The following is a 23,306-nucleotide window of genomic DNA, read 5'->3' on the forward strand; positions in this document are numbered from 1 at the left end:
TTGCGCAAGACCCGGGTCTCACGGGCGCCGCTCTTTTTTTTTTTTTTTTTTTTGGTCAAAATAGAAGTGACTATTACTTAAGTAAGAGAAGTCTTACAAACCACAGAAGGGGAAAGATCTGCACATAATATATTCCATAGGGGAAGAGGGGGGGAAGACACCCAATTACGTGGGAGGGTGTTTTGTCGATGGTGTCGAGCAATCCAATCCGCTGCTGCATTGGTTTCTCGTGGGCTATAAATCACCGTGAAGTCATTGTCCCATTTGAAGCCCATGCGTACACCACGTGAACAATTTCTTTAAGGTCCCATGTATGTGCGGCCCGGCCCATGACCATTTCTATTGCAGCGAACAGTCGCTTTCTATGAAGTAGCTTCCAGTTGGACTTCCAAGATCTCGCACGTGGTTCGGCTTGAGTTCGTGCGAAAACGAAATCCGTGAAGAATTGCTTGAGTTTCCGCTTCAGCCGCCGAGGAAACCCTAGCTGTTGCCGCAAGCCGTCGAGCACCTACCAAGCGCATCTCGTGCGATACCGGCAAAAGAGCGAGAGGAAGTCTCCGGGTCTCCACGACGCATCTACATTCAACTTCAGGTTTTGCCCTTCCGGAGGCCTCCAGTGCGCGGGTGAGTTTTGATTGAGAGCTCGCTCGCTCGCCTTTTGTCGATCTATCCGTGCTGAGCGTGTACTGTTGTTCCTTTGCTATTAACAGCAGATCTGCTGGTTGGGGTTCCTTTGCTCGGAAGATCCGGTTGTTTTCGCCTTCCGGATGTTCCACAGATCGACTAATGAGTTCACGAGCGGGTAAGTTCGATCTCTTCGGAAAGCTGTTAGAAGCCACTGATCCGTGCGATTGATGCTGTTGTTTGGCCTGATTTGCTCAAAAATCGAGTCTTGCCATACTCGCTTTGTCCATTTACAAAGAAACAGCAAGTGCTCTGTAGTTTCCATACTCGAACTGCACACCGGGCATCGTGGGTCGCTTACAATTTTTCTTCTATATAGGTTTTCCTTCGTCGGGAGGGCGTTTTGGCATAGGCTCCAGATGAAGAAGCGAACCTTTGGAGGCACATCAAGACTCCAAATTTGTGTCCACAAGGTTCGTGGCGGTTGAAAGGAACATGATGGCCGGTTCTGATCTGTGTGGCTAGTGATTTTTCTTGCTTCATTATATCCGCTCTTGACAGAATATTGTCCAGAACCTTTGCCCTGTCCATATTAGTGTGTCTTGCATTGGTTGCTGATGTAGGGGAATTGCTACAATTTCATTTGCAATTTTTTTCTTCATAATGATTGTCAATTAGTTGTTTTTCCATTCTCTGGATTCTGGATTGATCAGTTCAGACACAAGTTTAGGCTCTGTGTGGTTTGCTGTTCCACCTATTGTGCCTTGTGATAGCCACCTGTCTTCTCTTATGCGAATTGATTTCCCATCCCCTACTGACCATTTAACATTGCTTTTGATGGTATCTATGCCAAGCATTAAGCTGCGCCAGCCCCATGATGGTCGATTGCCCTTGGACGCGTTCCATAGATCTCCATGAGGGAAATAAATCCCTTTAATCATTCGAACCATAGATCGAAGGAGAGGAAACTAGACGCCGAGCCTGTTTACCTAGCATGGCTCGATTGAAGGTAATCAAATCCTTAAAGCCCATGCCTTTGCATCTTTTCTAGTTTTTAACATTTCCCGCTTTTTCCAATGCAGGCCTCTTTTCGCATCACCGTTCTGCCACCAAAAAGACGCAATCCGTTGTTCTATAGCTCGGCAAATCGAAACATGCAGCTGAAATATGGACATGGCATAGGTAGGTAGGGATTGCACCACACTCTTTATTAGCACTTCCTTACCAGCCTTTGTAAGCATTTTTTCTTTCCATCCCGCTAACTTGGAGTTTACTCTATCCAGGATCCACGAAAACATCGATTTTTTGGATTGTCCCCACTCAGTAGGTATGCCCAAGTATTTACCTGTTTTCTTTAGTATAGGGACTCGCAATTGTGTGGCCAGGTTGTGTTTCAAAATTTCTGGGCAATGTCCACTAAAATAAACCCCTGATTTATTCAAATTTACTGATTGTCCCGTTGCATAGCAGTATTGGGTTAATATGAGGGCAAGGTTCTAGCATTCTGTAAGAGTCCCATCTAGAAAACATATAACATCATCGGCAAACATCAAATGTGAAAGCTGAGGGCAATGTTTATTTACCTGTATTCCTTTGAGTGTACCTTCTGCTAATGCTTTCTTCAACATCCAGGTTAAGACATTGGATATCGGGATGAAGATATAGGGTGAGAGGGGATCGCCTTGTCTGAGACCCCTCGATGGATGGAAGAAAGAGGTTGGTTCACCATTGATCTTTAAGCTGAAAGTAACTATTGTTATGCATTGCATAATTAGGGAGACCCATTTGGCATCGAATCCCATATGCAGCATTAGATCCCTCACGAAGTCCCATTCTATGTGATCATATGCTTTCTGCATATCAAGCTTTACAATTGCCTGCTGTTTTGTCTTCCTTTTGGTTATTCGCAGCTGATGCAGAATTTCTGGACAATAAAGATGTTGTCTGTATTTGCCGCCCGAGACGAAGGCTCCTGCTCACGGTTCAATGATAAGTGGCAACCATTTTTGAGTCTGTTTGCTAATATTTTGGAAATAATTTTGTAGCTGAAGTTACACAGACTGATGGGCTTGTATTGACTAATTGTCTCAGGGCCTTTTACTTTCGGGATCAACACAATATGTGTCTGGTTTAGCTTGTGATCAAGCACCCCTGTTTGAAAGAACTCCAGTACAAGTTGCAGCAGGTCAGTTTTTATAGTTGCCCATGATTTTTGATAGAAGGCTCCATTGAATCCATCGGTCTGGAGCCTTGAGAGCTCCCAATTGGAACATTTGCTTCCTTGATTTCTTCCAATAGTGGTATTGCCACCAGATCTGCATTCATCCTCTCACGTGATTGGTGATGGGCATTGTTCTAAGATCGGTTGGTAGTGTCTTTGTCCCTCGAGCTATACGAGGTTTTCATAGAAAGCTATAATATGTTGTTTTATTGTTGCCGGCTCGCACCACCGATTTTCCTCTAATTGCAACATTGTAATATGATTTTGGTGTCGCCTTTGGATTGTCGTGGCATGGAAAAAACTGGTGTTTTGGTCTCCCCAATGTAGCCATTTGATACGTGACCTCATCCCCCGGAATTGTTCTTTCTGTCTTCTCAATGCTGCTATTTGGCTAATAATATTCTACACTTTCTGTCTACTTGTGTGCTGAGCTTTTTGATTAGTGATTGCTTGTAAAGCTTGGTTAAGCTCTTTGATATGAGAATAAGCATTTGAAAACTTTTCTTTGCTCCACTTCGTTAATTCTTTCGATGTTCTCCCTAATTTTTCTGCAAAGATGTGTTGTGGAGTTGAAGTATCTTCCCAGACTTGCCTAATAACTTCCTAAAATTCTGCATGATCCATCCAGAAGGTTTCCAATTTGAACTGTTTTTTCCTTTTGTATACTAGAGGATACGGGCGAAGGATGAGGGGCGTGGTCGATCCTATAGCGGGGAGCGCTGGACTTCTGCTTCATGAAAGGTAACCCTCCATTCCAGATTACATAGTACTCGATCGAGTCTCTTTTTTACCAGCTCATCTCCCTCCCTGTTATTAGCCCATGTAAAAGCGCATCCGTGGCTTTCTACATCCATCAGGGATAAGTCATTAATCATATTTCTGAAAGCTACGATTCTTCGATTGTCTGCCTCCTTTTTCCCAATTTTCTCCCATATATATAGAATCTCATTGAAATCTCCCATGCAAATCAGGGGAATGGAGCACGAAGGTTTGAGGATTTTTGTTGCCATAACTCCATCCTCTCTCCAAAGTCAGTAGATGCGTGGAGGAAGGTAATCTGCATTATCTTTTTACTTTCAGGATCTGTGCACTGTACATCAAGGAAGTGCTGTGAGCTGTTTTGCACCTTTAAGCTTAGTTCCTCATGCCACATAATTGCCAATCCCCCATTTGTTCTGTCGGATCCACTAGATAAAGTTGTTGAAACCGAAGCTTTTTGCAAATCTTTTCCACCCCGGTTGTTTTATTTTTCGTTTCCATAAGAAAAACTATGTTGGGCCTTTCACGAGCATTAATAGCTCTTAACTCCTGGATTGTCGGGGTTACCCAGCCCACGACAATTCCAACTCACAATTTTCATGGCTTTTGTGGTGGCTTATTAGGGCTAGCCACCAAAGCCCAATCATGTCCTTCTTGTATCAAATTCACCAGGGGTCTCGAAGGTCTACATCATCTGGGATGAGGGATGATATCTCGGCATGCATTTCTTTTTTTTGCCTTTTGAACTTTCATTGTCTTCTTGCTGCTTTTACCAACCTTTAATACTAATGGATTTTGAGTTTCAATGCTCATTACCTGTTTTCCACGGTCTCCAACTTCTGCTGCATTAGGAGCTTTTGCTGGGTTTATTGTCTGTGGTGAGCTGCTTTCTGATCTCTTTTTGCTGCAGACTACAAGTTGCATATCATTTGGCAACTCTTGCTCAGTGTAATTCTTCTCCCTCGGTTCAGTTGGTGGATCAGGTACAGTATCTTCCACTACAAACTCCTCTATTTTCCCGTAGAAAGCATCCCAATAAGGGCTGTGGTCGCTGGTTTCGGCCTTCAACCATGGTCCATATGACCCTTTTTTGTTCAATGCCCAGGGTGATGTTGCATATGGAAATTTGAGACAGTCTGTGGCATAATGTCCGATCCTTCCGCATGAGAAGCAGTAGTGTGGGAGCCGCTCGTATTTGAACTCCACCCAGAGACATTTATTGCCTATATCCAGAACTGCTCCCGCTTTCAACGGTAATGTTAAGTCAATCTCAACTCGTACTCTGCCTCCTTTGTTCTGAGCATGATTTATTGAGTCGAGTTGAACTTCAATAACCTTTCCCAACCTTTTCCCCAGGTCATTGAATACTTTCTCTATTCTCCAGCCAGGGGGGACTCCTCCAATGCGAATCCGAAGGCGGCCTTTGAGAATTCATAACAATGCTGGGATTTACGGGAAGACACTGCTGTAACACTAGCAAGTTGGTTGAGTATGACCAAGGTGAGTTCCTCAGTATTCGGTGTTTTTCCTCCTCCGTAGGGAAAATAAAAGTGAATAGCACTGGTTCCTTCTGCGAACATATGACGCCTTCTGCCTTCCATGCTTTAGTCATTGTGGTTATAAATGCCGGATAGTTTACATTTGGTCCGGGAGAATAACTTTCCGAATAGGGTGCGCCTGCATTCCTCCCTTTTTTGTTGAGGTATTTCATCAGATACTTCGACTACATCTTCCTCCGACCACAGATGCCCTAGACTTTTGCATAATGCTGCCAGCCGCATTTCGTTCTCTTCTTACTCTCCATAGTCATTAACTAATAGTCTCTTCTATGATGCTCAGATGTTCATCTTGCTCGATTCTATCCTACCACGAGTTTACCTGGCTACCAGCTTCTACGTCTCCAGGTGCGTCGCACAGGCAAGAGAAGACTGAAGAAAACTCACCTATTTATGGCGATCTTGCTTAGATCAGTGCGGAGTGCTGTGAATTGACCTTACCCCTGAAAGAGCGGCCACTCCATTCCTCCTTTCCGAAGGGTTGTCGAGACTCCAGATTCTTCATATGTATTTTTTTTCCTCCGTTCTTCTTTCTCGGATTCTGGGGAGAATGATTACAGGGGAAGGACCTGAAATTGCGAGCAAAATTCAGGGGCAATGAAATTAGGGTTTGGGCGGAAAATGGGAATGCGCTACCATGGGGTAGAGAGAGAGCTCGCAGACGCGAGAGTATTTTCTGCTTCGTCGGCGCCGCTCTTTGTTGGTGTTGAAGATTCTATGCTGATTTTTTTCGAGCGTGGGCCTGGTCTTGAGCCTCGTTCTTGTCTGTGACCGCTTTCCGTTCGGCGCGCCCTAAGTGTTTGATAAAATGCCCTTGAGACGATCCCATTAAAATAGCCACTTTTTTTCCTTATTTCAAACTCATGTGTCTTTATTTGAATCTGTTAGTTGCTGGGTTTGTCTTGTGTGAGACTTTTTTTTTTTTTTTCCTTTTCCTCGTTGATCTTGGCTGTTGCGGTTGCTTCCTTTGCGTGCTCCCTTTGCTCGTCGCCTCGAGAGTTTAGCCGTTAATGGTCGGCCCCCATTGCTCTGGTGATCAATGACTTTTGGGGTTAACCGCCAGAGAGGAGAGCGAGTTGGTTTTGTGGGTCGACGTCGACGACCGAAGTAGCGGCGGCGTGGTGTGGCGATCGGGTGGGGTCGGGGACGAGCGGCTTCAGAACCGTTTCTCTGCTCATCCCCGAGCGTTCATCCCGGAGCAAGAGACCAAGATGAGAGGTTGGGCTCGATTTGGTTTGATCGTTTTAGGGCTATTTGTGACACTTGGGCTTGAAAGGTTGTTTTGGGGACGTTTGGGCTTCACTTAGTTTAGGATGGGCCAGCCGAAATAGAGAATGGAGTGGGTTTCTTTTTTAATAAAAATATTCGAGGGCCTCTTTGGTTAATTCCCTGTGGGCTTTAGAGACGGGCCCTTTTTTAGTCTAACCCGGACCGATGGTCCGGGTTGGTTTGGTCGGACTGGGTCGCAGAATTCCATTTTCAGCTTCGAGAGGAGGGATGCGTATGGAGTACATACATTGACTAAGGACATCAACTGCATATGCAAGAGCGCGGCGGTCCGGATTCTCTTTTATAATATTAAAATTCATTAAAAAATATAAAATCATACAATTAAAAAAAAAAAAAAGAGGTTAAAAAACGTTTAAAAATTCGGAAAATTTTAAAATTTTAAAAAAATCAGAAAATCATAAAAGATGTTAAAATATTCAGAAAATAAAAATCTTTTTTAGAAAATTCAGAAAAATATTAAAATATTAAAAATTCCTAAAAAATCAAGACAATTTTTAAAAAATCACGCAGAATTCTGTTTGTCAAAATCCTGGTGCCAAGAAATCTTTCCTTCCTTCGGATTCTCGATAAAACCCAGAATTTTGTTTGTCGAAAGCCGAAGAAGGAACAGCGATGCAGAGTCGGAACCGGGAAAATTACCGGAAGCCGTGCCTGACCATGCACCAGCCATGGGCTTCTCTGCTCGTTTACGGGATCAAGCGCAGGTCTTGGCCTGCCCCTATTTGAGGTTCGGTTTAGCGATTCTCTTTTTCATAATTCCAATTTTGCGCCGAAGTTTCAACTTTTTGGTTTTTTTTGCTGTCGCGTAGTCTAGAACGAGAAATAAGTGAATTTGTTCATTGAGCACTTTGATATACTAAGGGTGCCTTTAGTAATAATTCTGTTCCAAGAAATAATTTTTTTTTTTCCTATTCTCAGGAATAATTTCTAAGTATAAGAATATATTTGGTAACTGCAAAAAAATTATATTTTAGGAATAGAAATATGTTTAATAAAATTGTATAATTTTGTTGCTTCTTTTAATTTTTTTAACATTTTTATTATATTTTTCTTTTTTTTTCCTTCTTCCTCTTTTGTGCCCGGTCGCCGGCCACGGCGGTGGCCAGCAACCAGTTGGGCAAGGTCCGGCGAGCTCACTCGGAGCCTTGCTAGGCCACCGGTGAGGCTTGACCTTGCCCGACGGTGCAAGGTCGGCCGCCCGGCCTAGTGAGGCTGACCCTCACACCAGCTGCCAAGTTTTGGCCTTGCCTTGGCTAGGCGAGCTCAAGCTCGCCCAGATCTGATAAGGCCAAGTTCGCCTAGTCACCAGCAAGGCTCCACCTCATTTGGCTACCACTGGGCGATGTCGACCTGGCGATGGCCCGTTGAGGCCGAGCCTGGCCGATGGTTGGGCGAGCTTGGCTTCACCATGGCTCAGCATTGCGGGGGGCCTCCGGCGAGGTCGTCGGCCATGACCAAGGCCAACAATCGACCAAAAGGAAGAAGAAGGAAATAAAAAGAGAAGAAAAAGAAGAGAGACAAAAATTGATTCTAGGAATTATTTCCGAGAATAAGTTACTTTTTTTTTTTTTATTTCTTATTTCTGTCCCAGAGAAAAAAAGTTACACTAAATAGGTTTCATTCTTTTTTTGTTGTTCGGAACAAAAGAACAAAAAAATTTGTTCCAGAGAACATAAACAATTTTTACCAAACATGCACAAATTTGACATGTTGACAGTGTTTTCCTATATGGGTTCTTGAAGTTTTCAGCGATCGTTTAGTTTTCTCCATTACCAAGTTCTGTTTTGGATTGTGGAGTTCAAAGGATGAAGTGAACGGCGAGAGAACCTGCAGTGACTTGAAGGGAGAGGAGGTTAAACTACTGAAATTGGACATTGTTTATTCATAGCACTTGAGGATGAGAGAAAGGACTTGTTCGGCCCAAAACCTGTGTCTGACTTTCTTTGACCGGTTTGTGGCACCGATGTTTTCATGCTTCACAAGTTTATGGAAAACTGCCTGATTGGATTGCAGAGAAATAAGGGCAAAAACAAACTGAAATCCAATTTACGGACTAAGACTAACAAGGTTGTGTATCTTTTTTTCTTTTTTTTTAAATGTTGGAACATAAAAATTCTCGTCACGAGCAAGAGCACATCAATTGTGTTGGAAGTTGATGAGGGATGACTTAATGTTGCGGAAAGTTTGTGTAACTGAGAATGGAATGATGTGGTGCAACTTTAATACCTAGCACATACTGTCTGGGGGCAGTGAAAGATACAAAGTACAAATGTCTTGCTCATACATTAAGATAGCCTTGAGAAAGTTAGAATATTACTTTCAGCTCATATAATCATTTCTTTGTTGACAAACATTTATGTTAAACTTTGAGTATGGAAGTTCAGAAAGTCTACGCAGAAAGCTGGGATCTAGCAAAGACTGTCAACTTCTTGTTGAAGAAGTTTTAAATATCCTTTTCCTTTTCATTTTTCTTTTCCTTTTTGAGTATCTCTGACTGTATAGCACATGATTTGGGAAGACCGCCTTTGGATCCACGCTGCCAGAAAAATTCCAGATGAATCCACGATCAAAGCCATGGAGCAGTTCTCCAGGGAGATTTATGCGGTGAGTGGGATTACTGAAATTAAGCTCCCTGAGCACTATCCTGTCTAAAGACTACTAGGAATTCAAAGAGAGAGCTATCCATGCTGCAAGTAGCATGCTTGAACTTTCTTCTTCTTTTTTAAAAGAGTACTTAAACCTCCTATTTACAAATTCTTCAAAATTCAAATAATCTTCTGATGGATTTCTCAGTTAAATAGCAGTTTGATGTATGTTTTGATAGGAAAAACTGTAGATATACGGAAGCTTTTATTGCTCCCTTTCACCTGCATGAATTTCGATCTTATCTAAGCTATTTAATGGACAGAGTTCCTCACACTAGATTCTGAATCATAGAACTGGTGCTTGTCTTTTTCAGACAAATTTATCGATGGTTGGAATGTTTTGCCCATGAGGTATCGAAGTTGATGGCTGTGTCCAAGCCGATGAACGAGCTGGCTGGAATGTGTTGCCTGAAGGGGTGGGATACACTGATCTTTTGCTTGCTTTGTTTATTGATTACCTATCTAATTTCACAAAGTAAGTTGAACATGCAAATATTTGTAATTACAGGTAAGGCTGGAAGCACAAACAGATTATTGCTGGCTCTGCGAACAGCCACTGGCGTGTAAATCTGTCTTATACGCAATTGGTACTTTGTTCTTGTATATGTTTGTTCAGCATTTATGTATTTCCCACACTGATTCAACTTTGTTGATATGTTTTTAAGTAGTACTGAAATTACTCATTCCATTTGAGATGCGAGGGTACCAGAAGATCTGCAACTTGGAAAAGAAGGTAAAGGATTTGGTTACGTAAGTAATTGTCTTATGCACGACATGGCACGTATACTGACAAAAGAACTTTTCATAGATATATGAAGCTGCAGCCAGAGTTCTTACTATAGTGGGAAGTCCACCGCCTGTGAATTTTCCTCTTCCAAATCCACGTGATCTTTTTTCATTGAAGCCAGGTTGCCTATTACTACATGTATCTGAATCTGAACAGAGTGAACCAGGGAAATCATCGAGTCTCAGTGCTGCCGTAGCTGGTGCACGAGCTGCTGCCACTCAGTTTTCAAAGAACCAAATTCGTAGTACATCTTTTTCGACGAGAACAAGTGCGATGACTACTGAGATTGAGCAATCATCTTAATCTAGGGAAGTGCCTCTCTTATGGTATTCCTCTTACTCTGTTTTTGCTCTGTTTTAATGAGCAGGACATCCTTGGATCCTGAGTGGAGGAGAGACTGTGGATTTGCCTGATCTCACCTTAAGAAAAGGTTCATGTATCTCTGAGAAGCACATAGATGTGGATAATTTTCTTGAGAAAGAGAGAAGACCAAGTTTGCATTGCATTTGTCTATTTCTACAGACTGAAGACGGCTCGGATGAATATAACTCCAAAAATCCACCAAGCATTGTGGTACGACTCTGCAGTTATTGAGTGGCCACATGAGTCTTCCCCAACAACAACTGCTTCTTCTTCCCCCAGAATTTCAGCAACTCTGTTGTAAAATTCTATCATCCGTGCTTATTGTATAAACTTTTAGTTTATTAGAGAATCTGAGACAGTTGGTAGATACTAGTGACTTAAGAACTTCTTTTAGTCCTTTTCTTTTCATATTTTTTCTTGATATGTCGAGAGAATAAAGGATTTGAATAGAGAAGGTAAATTAAGTTGCAGAAGAATTGGATTCGGCTACCATCTTTTGTGGAGAATCAGTGCCTTTGTGCTAATGATGGATGGTTATTGAATGAACTAGAGCAATTTTTGCAGTCTCTTTCACCTGGAGTTAAAGTTGATATAGAATTTGTTTTGCCTTGAATTCATTTGCAGAATCCAAGGCAAAACAATAGACCGACCAAATGCTCTCAAAGGGTGCCTGACTTGTGAAGATTATCCCCAATCGACAGAATTTTTAGTCTTGCAAAAACATTACATAGTGCAAAAGGGAAAAATTGCTTCCCAATAATTGAAGTCTCGAGATGCATTAGAATTATTTGCAATTAACAAAAGGTTGAGAAGTCAATTTTGCTGCTTTATTCCTCTTCAATTTTGTAGCAACAATACATGCTATTGCAAAGTATAGTATTTGTTAGAATATTTAAATATTAAACTATGCTTTTATCTAACAATTTAAATTAGTGGTATTAGAGTAGGAGCTCCCGAGTTCAAATCTTTTCAAATCCTTCTTTACCTCCTTAATATATATTTTCACATTTAACCTTAAGTCACAGTCTAATTTCCACAAGATGGGGAAAATTAGAATATCTAAATAATATGTTGTGTGAAATAAAGCATGAATTGAAAGACCATGCTATAAATTTGCATGACTGAGTGTTGTAATTGAAATTCACGTGAAGAGATAACTCAAAATCGAACAATTCATAACAATCGAAGACCTTTGGGATGCACTCAATTAAAACATCATTTTTGCTCTTCATTACAAAGACACTAAGGAATTTACACTTTACTTTTGTGGCTGTCCGCATTCCCTTCAATTGCATAACTGCAAATTTCTAATCTGAAATTTCAGTTTTGCCTAATTAATGTATTGTATGTCAATCCTTCGCATATATGTATTTTGCAAGTCCAATAATACGTTTGATAGATTTATCCCGTACCAAACTTTTGGGTACATCTTATTTGGATTGATGAATTTAATCTGTAAAATGTGGCATACGATGAGTTTATTCAAGCATTAGAAAGATTAAAAAGTAATGTTTATGAATTTAGGAGAAATAACAAAAACCATAACACGTTCGGTGAGCCTTTGACAGTTAATCCATTTTTTTACATTCTAATTTTCATGAGCACATCCCTAACATGTGATTTTTCAAGAGGAAAATTGTAATTCTTCTCATTTTTTTATTCAGATCACTATCTAAAACAAAATCAAAGTTGATACAACAAATGCAGAAAATAAGAAACAAATGTACTATTTACTAAATAAGATGATACCAACAACAAGAAGATAGCACTAGGGACCTAAGGGCAGTAAATTTGAACATTAAAAAAAAAATCAAAAGGTCTAGATAAAAATATTGAAAATGGAAGATATAATAAAAACACTAGAGGATCTTCTTTCTCCTGGTGATAGGACTTTAGGGATCCACGATGGACCAAGGAGATTCGCGGGGCCAATACATCACTATGACCTATGAAACTTTAGGAAGAACCTCATTACGGCTCATCACCCTATCCTTGATGGCATTATAGCAATGGGGGCTAACATCATACCACACCCGAGGTTGGAACAGCAGCAGCTAATTGAAATATGAAAACTGAAATTATTTTCTTTCACCAAAATGATCCTCTTCCCACCAAACAAAGCGAACTTTGGGGTTACATTCCATCACCTCCTCATAGCACTCTTGTAGAATACCCTCCCTCATCATTTTGCTACTGACTTAAAGACTGAATGACTGATGTTAGAATTTCATATGGAAAAGATTCTTAGTAGAAGCTGACATATATGTTTAAAGTTGAAGGGCACTCTTTTGATCATCAACAGTGAATGCAGAATTTAGGAGGCAAGATATACTTTTCCCTTACAAAATGGAGCAGAGGAGCAAAAAAAGCCAAGTAACATATCTATTTACTAATCCCATGATCAATATCAGCCATTTAGGATAGAATGCATGCGCAACCAAACATATCACAACATCATTAAAAAAAAAAAAAAAAAAAGGCTCAACTCACTCACCCACCCACCAAATTTCTAATGGGAAACACTAACCCAGGTTTATCCTTCGAAACACGCACAAAAATTCTAATGAACGGGAATTGTGTACAGCAGCGCAAGCTGAAATCCACAATTTCCTTAGTTTCTTTCTCTTCTGAACTTCAGCAAACACATAAAAGCATCTGACCAACAGCAGCACAAACGAAACCCCCAAAAACCCCTACATTTCCGACCCCAGATGCGCGCGCTCGGAGCTGGAATCGGAGATATGTGAGGACGATGGCTAATCGGAGATCGCTGCGGGAGGATGACAACTAGTAATGATTGCCAATCCAAGTACCTGCATCTGTAAATTGAGAGACTTTGAAGGCAAGGCATTGCCTGACCATTCATTAACACAAATCTTAGATTTTGAAGATCGAGGAGACGTAATTCCTTGAGCTTTGGGAACCCTCTATCTCCAAAAACCAATTTTTCCCCGTCAAAGGCGTTATCCAATAGAAGCTCCACGAGATTGGGCAAATTCTGGAAAGCAACTAGGGGGCTTGATTTCAATCTACTCAATTTCAAACGCACATTGGTCAGATTGTTCAGCAGAGGAAGCCAATGAGGTAGCTTCTTTAGACATCCTTTGATATATAGACGCTGAAGGAGCTGGGTTGGCGAAGATAGAAAATCCAAATCAATAACTTCATACTCACTTTCTGCAACCACCTCTAACGATCTAAGGTCAGTCATCTTCGTAAGGGAGTGACATAGTTCTTTTGCATCATCTTTCTTCAAGTCCATTACACCCAGCCTCCTTAGTTGACATAACTCTCCTAGCTCTTGCATTGCATTCTTGTTCCGATGACCTCCAGCTTTTACATAGCACAATTTCTGCAATGATACCAGTGTTCCAATGCCTTGGGGAGCTAGAAATCCCGTAATAGAACGAAAGGGTCGAGAAGGTGTGAAAGCTACGTAACTATACACCAATAGATACTGTAGTTTCTTGAGCTTGGTTACCTCCACAGGTAGCTTAGAGACCAACGTTTGTTTAAGATCTAGAGTCTCGAGATTTTGGAGTTTCCCAATTGATCTAGGAATGATGCGCACTTTAGTCCTTCTCAAACTTAGATACTTCAAGTGGAATATAACTAGTATTTGTTGGGGGAACTTGTGAAGAGGTGAATCTCCTAGATCTAACACTCTCAGCAGCCGACAGCCACTTGGGACAAATTGCTCATCTAAGCTAGACGATGTTGCTGACTCAAAAATGAGCAGAGAGTGTAGGGTAGGGAGATTTAGTTGTTTTAGTGAATTGTTGTAGGTGTATGCGATTGACAAACGCCGGACTCTTTCGTGCAATTCTACTTTCTGCTCAGATGCAAATGAAACAAAATTTTCATCCCTTGCCTTAGAAAGGATACATTCGTGCATCAAGTCATGCACCCTACAACTTTCTAGCCTTCCGTCAATTGTTGTTTTTGCAATTTGCACCAAACTTCTGTTTATAAGCTCCTTCAAATATCTTTGACCAACCTCCTCTTGTGTCATTCCTTCTCTTTTCTCAACGAATCCTTCTGCAATCCACAGACGGATTAGTCTCTTACACCCAATCACATGATTCTCTGGAAATACTCCCAAGTACAAAAAGCAGCTTTTCAAATTATAACGCAAATCATTGTAGCTTAAGCTAAGAATTTTCTTGAAATTTTGCATCATGTCATTGCTTTCTAGTTCTACAGGAAGGCTGCGAGAAATCATCTCCCATTCCAAAACATCTTTTCCAAAAGAAGACCACCAATTGCCACTATGGCAAGTGGCAATCCCTCACATTTTTTTAAAATTTGTCGAGAAAGGTGTTCTAGGTAAGGAGGACAGGGATTCTCATAGAAGGCTTTTTTGCAGAATAAGGACCATGATTATTCTGAAGACAGATGCTTAAGTTCATAAAATTTTGATTGGTTGAATGAGACAGTAGCAACATCAACCATGCGAGTAGTGATTATTATTCGGCTACATAAATTGCTATTAGGCATTGCATTTTTTATACCTTCTAGTGCTTTCGAGTTCCATACATCATCTAGAACAATGACGTACCTCTTTTGCTGCAGAAAGCCTTTCACTATTTGCTTGAGCCTCATGCTATTCACGGATTCCATTCCTTGTGGGGTTGGTTGCTCAATTTCTCCATGAAGTTGTTCAATCATGTCCCTCAAAATATCCTCAACCTCATAAGACTGCGAGACTGTAATCCATACATGGCTTTGGAAGTAGGTTTTTACCCGCTGATTGTCGAAGACTCTATTTGCCAGAGTGGTCTTCCCTAAACCCCCCATCCCAAAGATCGATAAAACTTGAAGTCCAGGTTCTCCATCAACAAGTCACTTAATAAGCTCTTCTCTTGGCTTGTCAATCCCCACCAGTTCACCTTCCTCGACTAGAAAAGCATCCTCCCTTGGGTCGTGCCATGAGGTGCCTCCGGCGGATGAGATCACACATTGCTCTATGAAATTGTATCGCCGACGTCGTTCGGCAATGCTGTCGACTTTTGACTTGACATCATCTATCCTGGAGGAGATACGATGACGTGCTTTCAAGTTTTGTACGGATGACTTGATCTTGTTAAAGTACCTGATGAACCCATGTCCGTGATCTCTTGCAAAATTGAGCATGAATTCATCCAGAATATCCTCCGTATCGTGTGCGACCTCTCTGACCTGTTTCACCCATACCTTCAACTCAGGGTCATCTTCTTGCGACGACTCGGCTCTTTTTAAGAAGGCCTTCATGCTCTCAAATTCATCTCTGATGAATTCAATTTTTCCACATACCCCTTTCAATAGTTTCACCTCATTCTCAACGTACATAGCAAGCTTCACGACCAAAGAGGACACTGCGGATTCTGCCATTTCTCTCTTGCTCACAGATCTCACGAGATCAAAACTCAGGCAAGAAGGAAATAGGTTATGGCGGCTTGCTAGTAACGTCTGAGACCAGCAAAGAGAATCCTTTGAATGGACATCCAAATGGGCTTTGCGCTCATCTATTGGGTGAAGTCTTCCGATGACTGCTTTACTCTGATGGTGCAGCGATGCTTGCGCTACTTCAGCAAAACTGCCAAGTAAAACCAGCTGTATTTCGTTTGTTCTCAATAAAAGCATATTATATCGCACTGCTGCGTTCATGATTTCCACCGACGACGGCATTTATTATTCGTCAACTTGGCAATTTGGTACTCATGACTGTTCAAATCACGGTCCAGTCAACAATGGACGCGGCATCTGAGGTGGAGGGGGGCGAGCCAGAGTGAGCAAACCCAAAAAATAAAAACTAGGAGAAATTCCAAATAGTAGATCTAAATTGGGTTCATTTTCTAAATATTTAGAATGAACTTAATTACAGTTAAGAGTCTGAGCGGCCAAATTGTTTTTCTAAACTTGCCAAATAATCCGAATAAAGCCCTAATTAGAAATTTAAAAACCCTCTTTGTGAACAACACTCGACGCTCACCTCGCTCCCGCTCGTTGCTCGCGGCTCACCCCCTCCTGCACACCGTTCGCTCACCACTCGCCCCACTCTCACACGCCACTCACACTACTCTCGCATATCGCTCGTTGCTCACCCCTCGCCTGGCTTGACCTATTACTTTGAAAATTATAGGCTATAAAAAGGTCAATTAGCACCATGTTAGCCTAAAAGGAACCCTTCTCAATGGCTACTTCAGTCAGTGGTATCATTCATTAATGCTAGAACTTGGATGCTTATTTTTGTTTTAAGTATGATTTTCACAAATCTTTGGATCTGGTGTAGAATTCTATATTTGAGAAGCGATACTTCTAGTGATTAAGAGGATATTGGGTAGAGATTCACTTCTCTAACTGAAAAAAAAGAAAAAAGAAAGCAATGCGAAGATAATTATATTCCTCAAACTTTCTTGCTCCACTCCGATAAAGTTTTCTAGAGTTTTGCTTTGAAATTCTCTCTTAACTGTAGAATTGTCATGCTGAGCATTGGATGAAGGTGCATGGCTTAAACTCATTATGCTTTTGGCCCTTTATGTTTTTCACTGACGCGCGGACCCTTGGAGTGCCATAACTTGGCACAAAAAGACGCTTAAGTGCCAAAACTTATGAAAGTGACACTTAAGTGCCAAAATCGGAATAAAATGGATCACTTGAGTGCCACCGGCAAGAAAATCCAGCCAAATTGCATACGTGGCATTTTCTAGCAACTTCTTTTGCGACGTGGCAAACGTTTAAAAAAAAAACCCACATGGACGACAAAAACATTGTCGTCCATCCACACTGACTGAGCTGACCTAAACGACGTCATTTTTCCTTGGTGTTAAACGACGTCGTTTAGGTTATTTTGGCTTAAGCAGACCTAGCCATCGACGTTCCTCCCCATTCGCGTTCACACTAGATCTTAGGCCCTTCTATTCGTTGCCATTCACGCCCAACGGTGGTCATCAGTCGTCGTCATCAGTTGTTGTTGTTGGTCGTCATCGCCGCTCACCATCGTTGGTTGTCATCGCCACTCACCATTGTTGCTTCTCCAGGTTCGGTCCCTTCTCCCCCTTCCTTGTGATGAAATTAAGACTCGATTATTTTATTAGGGCTTCGATGGAAAATTTAGGGCTCGATGGGGAAATGTGCTAATCGGACCTTTGGGCAGTGAGGTGGGTGTGTTGTGCTCGAGCTGTGCATGTTGGCTTACGTAAATTCTGTTGAAATGCGCGCGCTCTATTTCGCTACTCCCTTATGTGGAGATGCTCGTCTCGGTCAATGATTTCTGCATTCGATGCTAAAGTGAAACGAAATATTGAATTTGGTGGAACTAGGAAGTAGTGTGTTTGAGGGAAATGAAATATTGAATTAGGTGGGATATGATAGATAGATTAAGGTGGAAGGTGTGAAATAATGGCCCTCAAGTGCTCTGCAAAGAGCATGCAACTTTGCTATCAATCTGCTTTTGTTCCCTTGATTATGATCTTTTGGTTCTTTTACTCTTCTTTCCTAATTGTTGTTTCTAATCAAATAGTCAACATATATGCAGGGAACATTGAGGAGTGCAAAATTTGTTTTGATCAACTTTATATAAGTTTGTTTACTTGCAAAGGACATATTTGAAACCACATGTAAGTACCTCATTTTAAAGTTTATAAACTATGAACTCTTTTGACATGTAGTATCAGTCTACTATGCAATTGATAAATTCAGGGTTTGGATTTTCCTCTAAATTTCTCTTGGTTTGTGTAATAACCTCTTGACACAATATATTAATGGCCAGACATCATAGAGTAGGGTATGATTTCTCTTGGTTGGATGAGAAACAGAACTTTCACCTTATATTTTTACATCGAGCTTTCTTTAATTTTTTGTATGTGTTTTCACAAGAAAAATAGATTTGATTAAGTTGATGTACATTCTCACATTGCAGGTTTAGTTCAGCAAAAGATAGTAGACAAAATTGCTTGGGTTGTGCTTGTTGTGGGAACCTCTGTTTTTGGTTAATATTTTAAGGGAAGTAAAGGCAAATAATTAAAGTGGCGACCTATTTTTTGGCTGTCATATAGGGGCATATTGTCAGTGTGGAGACCTCTATTTAATAAAGTCCATGAGAGTAGGGGGACTCCCATATGCAATTGTCTATTATTCTTTGTGGATGTGGTCCCAAAAACTAATTATTCTTTTTCTTGTTCTTGGTGCAGAAATGGCTTATGACAAGGATTATGTCGCTGTCATAGTTTGCTATGGTGGGGATTTTGTGATTGGGGAGGATGAGTGGGAGTATGAGGGTGGAAATGAGGGCACCATCTTTGTCGAGATAAAGAAGACATCTTATATATGATTTGTTAAGGATATAGTGACTTATTTGCCTTATAAAGTTCAGAAGTTGTTGTATTGTATTCCCTGGAAAGGCTTAAGAGATGGTTTGAGAAGCTTATAAGAAGAAAATAGTTTTAGGGATGTTCAGTACCATCATATTCATAGTGAAGAGGTAGCATAATAGTGAAAGTGAGGACGAAGATGATGATGGAGAGAGCGCCCAAGTAGGACACGAAGGAGATGGTATTCAAGGTAGTATTGACGTTAGGGTCAAAGGAGGGTAGGATAGACATGATGGAGAGGAGAGGAGCGTAGATGTAGTTCACCAAAGTGATGATGACATAGGTGATGTCACAATCACTGGATTAGATTGGGAAGTAGCTTAATCAAGTTGTGATGATGATGAAGGGTTGCCTGCTGAAAATTTTATAAGTGATAACGACGACGAGGAGCTTGTACAATCAAGAAAAAAACAAAGGGATTTTTTGACAGATAAGTTTGTAGCTTTGCAGGTAGCTAATAAAGTTCCAAACAGGGCCAAAGGCCCTGCAGATGCTGGTGCTGCTGGCAAGGAGACTGATTATGAAGAAAGCGTCGAGAATGCTACTTCCTTGGATGAGCTTGAAGAAGATGACAGAGCTATGCATAGAAGGAAAAGTAAATTTCCTTCTTATGATCCATCAGTTGCCTCTCCTACTTTGTCAGTATGTATGAAATTTCAAGATACGAAACAATTTAGGGAAGCTATACTGAAGAACTCCATTGCTACATAGAGGAATATTGACTTCATTAGAAGCACTAAGACCTTTGTAAGAGCTAGGTGTTCGCAGCAAAATTATCCATAGAAGATCTATGGCGCTTTTGTTAGGAGAAGTGGATCCTTCCATATTAAAGCCTACTAAGAGGAACATACTTGTTCCATTAATTTTGAAAATAAAATGGTGAGAAGTGTATGGTTGTCTAAACATTTCTTTGATTTGATTAAGCTGATGCCTTAGATGAATAATATTGAGTTCCAGATGCTGGTGAATGAGCAAGTATGCATCAATATATCTAGGAATCAATGCAAAAGATCGAAACAAAAGGTGATGAAGATACTCATTGGTCAATACATCAGTGAATATGGACATTTGTGGGATTATACTTGGGGGTGTAGGTTTCAAAAACCTTCAAGTAGAGTGTATGTAGAGGTTGTGGAGAGATCACTTCTTGATATGGGGACCAAGTTCGATAAATTCTATGTTTGCTTCGATACATGCAAAAGAGGATTTTTATCTGGTTGTAGACGGATTATATGATTGGATGGGTGTTTTTTGAAGGGCTTGTGTAAAGGATGATATGGCTAGTATAAGTACCTAGAGGGGGGGTGAATAGGTATAAAGAGTAATTTCTTCCGATAATTGCACAATACTAGACAGTTGATAGAAATGAGACAATTTTTCTCGTCAATAAACAAACAACGATCAAAATAAGACTGAGAGTAGGGAAGAGAAAATTGAACACAAGGTTTATAGTGGTTCGGCTTATTTCAAGCCTACGTCCACTCTTCGCACCGATGCCCACTGGCTGGATTCCACTATGAACAAAGAGATATTACAAGATCGTTCTTCCTTGATTTCTCGGTGTAGAAGATCTACCACACTCCCTCAAGGTATCACTAAGTATAGACTCTCTTTGCGTGTACAGTTTCGCTCAATATGAATCGACTAATAATCAAGGAGCTTCAGACTCTGGAATTTCTCTATCGAGCACGCACTAGAACAACTGGAACGTCTTCCTTTTATACTCCTTTATGCCATCATACCCGTTGGCACTTACCAAAGGAATTCTTCCAATCTTCCCGTTGGACAGAATCAATTAAAAAGATCATTCGAGCTATTAAAGGAACATGTCGATAGCTCATCAATCATGTTCGCCCATACAATTAGGATCTTGGTTTCCAAGAATAGAACCTTCCAAGAATATTTCGTCAATAATCGGATCTTCAAACGATCTTGATTTCGAATAAATAATCGGTTATATCAAATCCATCCAAGAGATCTTCTCTAGTCGATAAGACCAAATCCTTAATCAAACACTTTAGCTCGGATCGCCTTCGCGCCGGATTAGAAATTGTCAATGAGAATAGTCTTGAGTCTTGAGTCTTGTGTCTTGAGTCCGGTGATCGAAAGTCTTCAAACTCTAAGTACAAGGGTCTACACAACTTCCAGACTAGACTGATAGAAACGTTTTGTCAGCTTCAAAACACTCTAGAGAGATTTCTCCAACAATCTCCCCCTTTTTTATGGTGACAAAACTTTCCTGTAGATTTGAACAACTTTGACTGCAAAAACATTACTCAAGCAATATGGATATCTCATAAAGATTAATAACTCAACTAGACTCTGCATTCACAGAAAATAGGTTAGTCTTTCATGAGTAAAGCCATACAATAACACTTGATATAAATGCAACAGTTAATTTCAAATCCACACTCAAGTCAGTCAAATTCACCAAGTCCACCACACCCAAGTCATACTCAAAATAAATATCCAAACAAACTAAAATTAAAAACAAATTCAAAGTCAAAGTTGATTCGGTTCAAAGCTGGCAATTCTCCCCTTTTGTCATCATTAAAAATGTGAGAAAGAGTCAAGTCCGCTTGGGAACGCGCACAAGCCGGAAATCTCCCATCGACTGTACGACGCCTTCCAGCCTCTTCAAGTCTTCCCGTAGACATGCCACCTCTACTCCTTTGGCATTTGCTTGAATTTGAAGAGCGAGGTCTTGCATTTGATCCGACAGGGTAACAGAAGACACTTGTCCAGCATTCTTGAAATCTCCCATCGACAAGTATGTAGCTCTTGGAAGTTGTTGTTCGCAAATTCTGTGGATAAAACAACAGCTACAAGACTTTGGAATTGAAGACTCATGCACTGAGATTAGATGTGACAACACCAACGCAATCAATCTTACTAAAAATCCAATCCTTCACTCAAGGGCAAAGCATATAGAGATTCAACATCACTTCATTAGAGATCATGTTCAAAATGGAGAAATCTCGATTCAATTTGTTGAGTCAAAGAGCCAACTAGCGGATATATTCACAAAGCCTTTGGAGAAGAATCAATTCGATATCATCCGTTCCAGACTCAACATTTTGAAGCCCGATGAAATCAAAGTCTAGAGACTCTCAGACTCAGACATTCATGGCTATAGACTGTAAGTTGTTTTAATATTCAATCTCGAAAAGGTACGATCATTCGTTCAATTATATTTGATTTATCTTTAATTTCCGAGAAAAACGGAATCTTGTCTTTTCAAAAAGATAACCTCTATTTAAAAAGGCAGTTATCGTTTTTAAAAAGGGGACGACTGTTCACTTTCCTTTATGTTGATTGACTTTTTCATTCTTTAACTGGGTTATATATACAGTCAGTTGTTTTCTTCGCTTAACTCCAAAACCCTAAAAAGGCATTCTCCTCCCAATTTTGTCTTGACTTCATGTTCATCTTCGAGAAAGTTGTCATCTTTTCTTGGGAAAGCGAGTCAAGGAATCTTTCAACGACAAGAAACGATGTCTTCTTCTAGAAGGTCTTGAAGAATCGCAAGCAGGGGACCATAGAGAATGAGAGAGGGTCATACCCATTTCGATCTCACCAAGGAAGAAGAGTTACCGAGACAGCGACAGAGCCCTATTCACTCTCAACCACGTCAATCTCCATCATCTACCCCACAGGGTGTGGAACAACAATTGCAGGAAGAAATAATCGAGGAAGTAGACCCTGTAAGAGTCCAAAAACCCTATTTTATTTACAAGCTCTATCGTGCTTTGAAAAGCATAGGTACACCGCTGAACTATGTAGATGACTGCCTTAAAGACAAAGGGTATGGAAATGAGTATGTATTTTTGCGATGAATGGAGGATTTGGGAATTGCTCCTAAAGGAAAGGTTGAGGAAGCACTTGCGAACATTCCAAGTGACCCTCGTGTAGGGGGATTGAATCCGACTGACGGGAATGACGATGATAAACTGTTTAGTGAATTCCAACCCAGGATGGGTGTTGCTGCGAAGGTGAAGGGAAAAAGAACAGAGTTGTACAAATCGAAGGAACAGGAGAATCTGTTCTTCAAATTGTTGAAACGTGGGGTGATAAACCCCAGGAGCGTTGATTTTGATTTTCTGGATGCTATCAATGTGAACTTGAAGGAGAAGTTCAATCTGCTTCAACTAGAGCAATTTTGCTCTAACACCACAGACTCTTTGTGTTCAACCATGCAACAAAATGGTGGTGGGTTTGAAAATGTTGACAAAAATGCGTCTGAAAGAGCTTGATAAGGCAATGGAGAAGTTCAAAGTGAAAACTCCAGTTAAATTTCATCCAGTCTCTTTTGCGTCGAAAAGGAAAGGGAAGGAGCCCATGGGTGCTCCATCCAAAAAGAAAAGAACTCTAATCTTAGAGGATGAAGATGAAGAGGATGAACTCACTATCTCTGCCTTGGCATTGAAAAGACTCAGTCGTTCTATATCCGAATCAACGGAACAACAAGAGAAATGAAAAGAAGCGAGAGGAACAAGAACGAGAGAGAAGCGAGAGGAGAACGAAGAGAAAGAAAAAGAAGTTGAAGAAGAAGAAGAAAAGAGTCAAAGAAAAGTCTGCGAGATGAAGCCTGGAGAGAAAGGCAATCAAGATTCAGCTGAGCATGACCATCACTCTTCCCCAATTGAGGCCTTAGAAACGGGGGAGATGACGAGGAAGGACTACATCATATCATGTTCACAAGTGAAGGTG

At 40.8% G+C, this 23,306-nt stretch overlaps 2 protein-coding genes across 2 annotated transcripts in view; one reads left to right on the forward strand and one right to left on the reverse strand.

The window, feature by feature from the left end:
* LOC104415374 (activating signal cointegrator 1) overlaps positions 1–10,337 on the forward strand; it is a 51,838-nt gene extending 41,501 nt beyond the window's left edge. The window contains 5 exon segments of the mRNA XM_039299319.1: positions 8,969–9,136; positions 9,447–9,511; positions 9,604–9,658; positions 9,764–9,828; positions 9,904–10,337. Coding sequence (XP_039155253.1) covers positions 8,969–9,136; positions 9,447–9,511; positions 9,604–9,658; positions 9,764–9,828; positions 9,904–10,185 — 635 coding nt within the window. The 3' untranslated portion in view covers positions 10,186–10,337.
* Positions 10,338–12,767: 2,430 nt separating this feature from the next.
* LOC120287413 (disease resistance protein RPM1-like) lies at positions 12,768–15,042 on the reverse strand. Its single transcript, XM_039300199.1, has 3 exons — positions 14,757–15,042; positions 13,059–14,283; positions 12,768–12,900 (listed from the first exon to the last, which is right to left on the reverse strand). The coding sequence occupies exons 1-3, from the start codon at positions 15,040–15,042 to the stop codon at positions 12,768–12,770; spliced, it is 1,644 nt and encodes a 547-aa protein (XP_039156133.1).
* Positions 15,043–23,306: the final 8,264 nt, after the last annotated feature.

This window comes from Eucalyptus grandis, chromosome 8 (genome assembly GCF_016545825.1).
Source record: "Eucalyptus grandis isolate ANBG69807.140 chromosome 8, ASM1654582v1, whole genome shotgun sequence".
In the NCBI taxonomy this organism is placed as follows: domain Eukaryota; kingdom Viridiplantae; phylum Streptophyta; class Magnoliopsida; order Myrtales; family Myrtaceae; genus Eucalyptus; species Eucalyptus grandis.

Bases quoted from the DNA above. Each gene is read 5' to 3' on its own strand.
- LOC120287413 (XM_039300199.1), bottom strand. From the start codon at position 15,042: ATGGGGGGTTTAGGGAAGACCACTCTGGCAAATAGAGTCTTCGACAAT. The intron at 14,284-14,756 runs GTATAAAAAATG...TGTGGATTGCAG, and splicing joins GAACTCGAAAGCACTAGAAG to AAGGATTCGTTGAGAAAAGA. The intron at 12,901-13,058 runs GTACTTGGATTG...GCTGTTGGTCAG, and splicing joins CTCTCAATTTACAGATGCAG to ATGCTTTTATGTGTTTGCTG.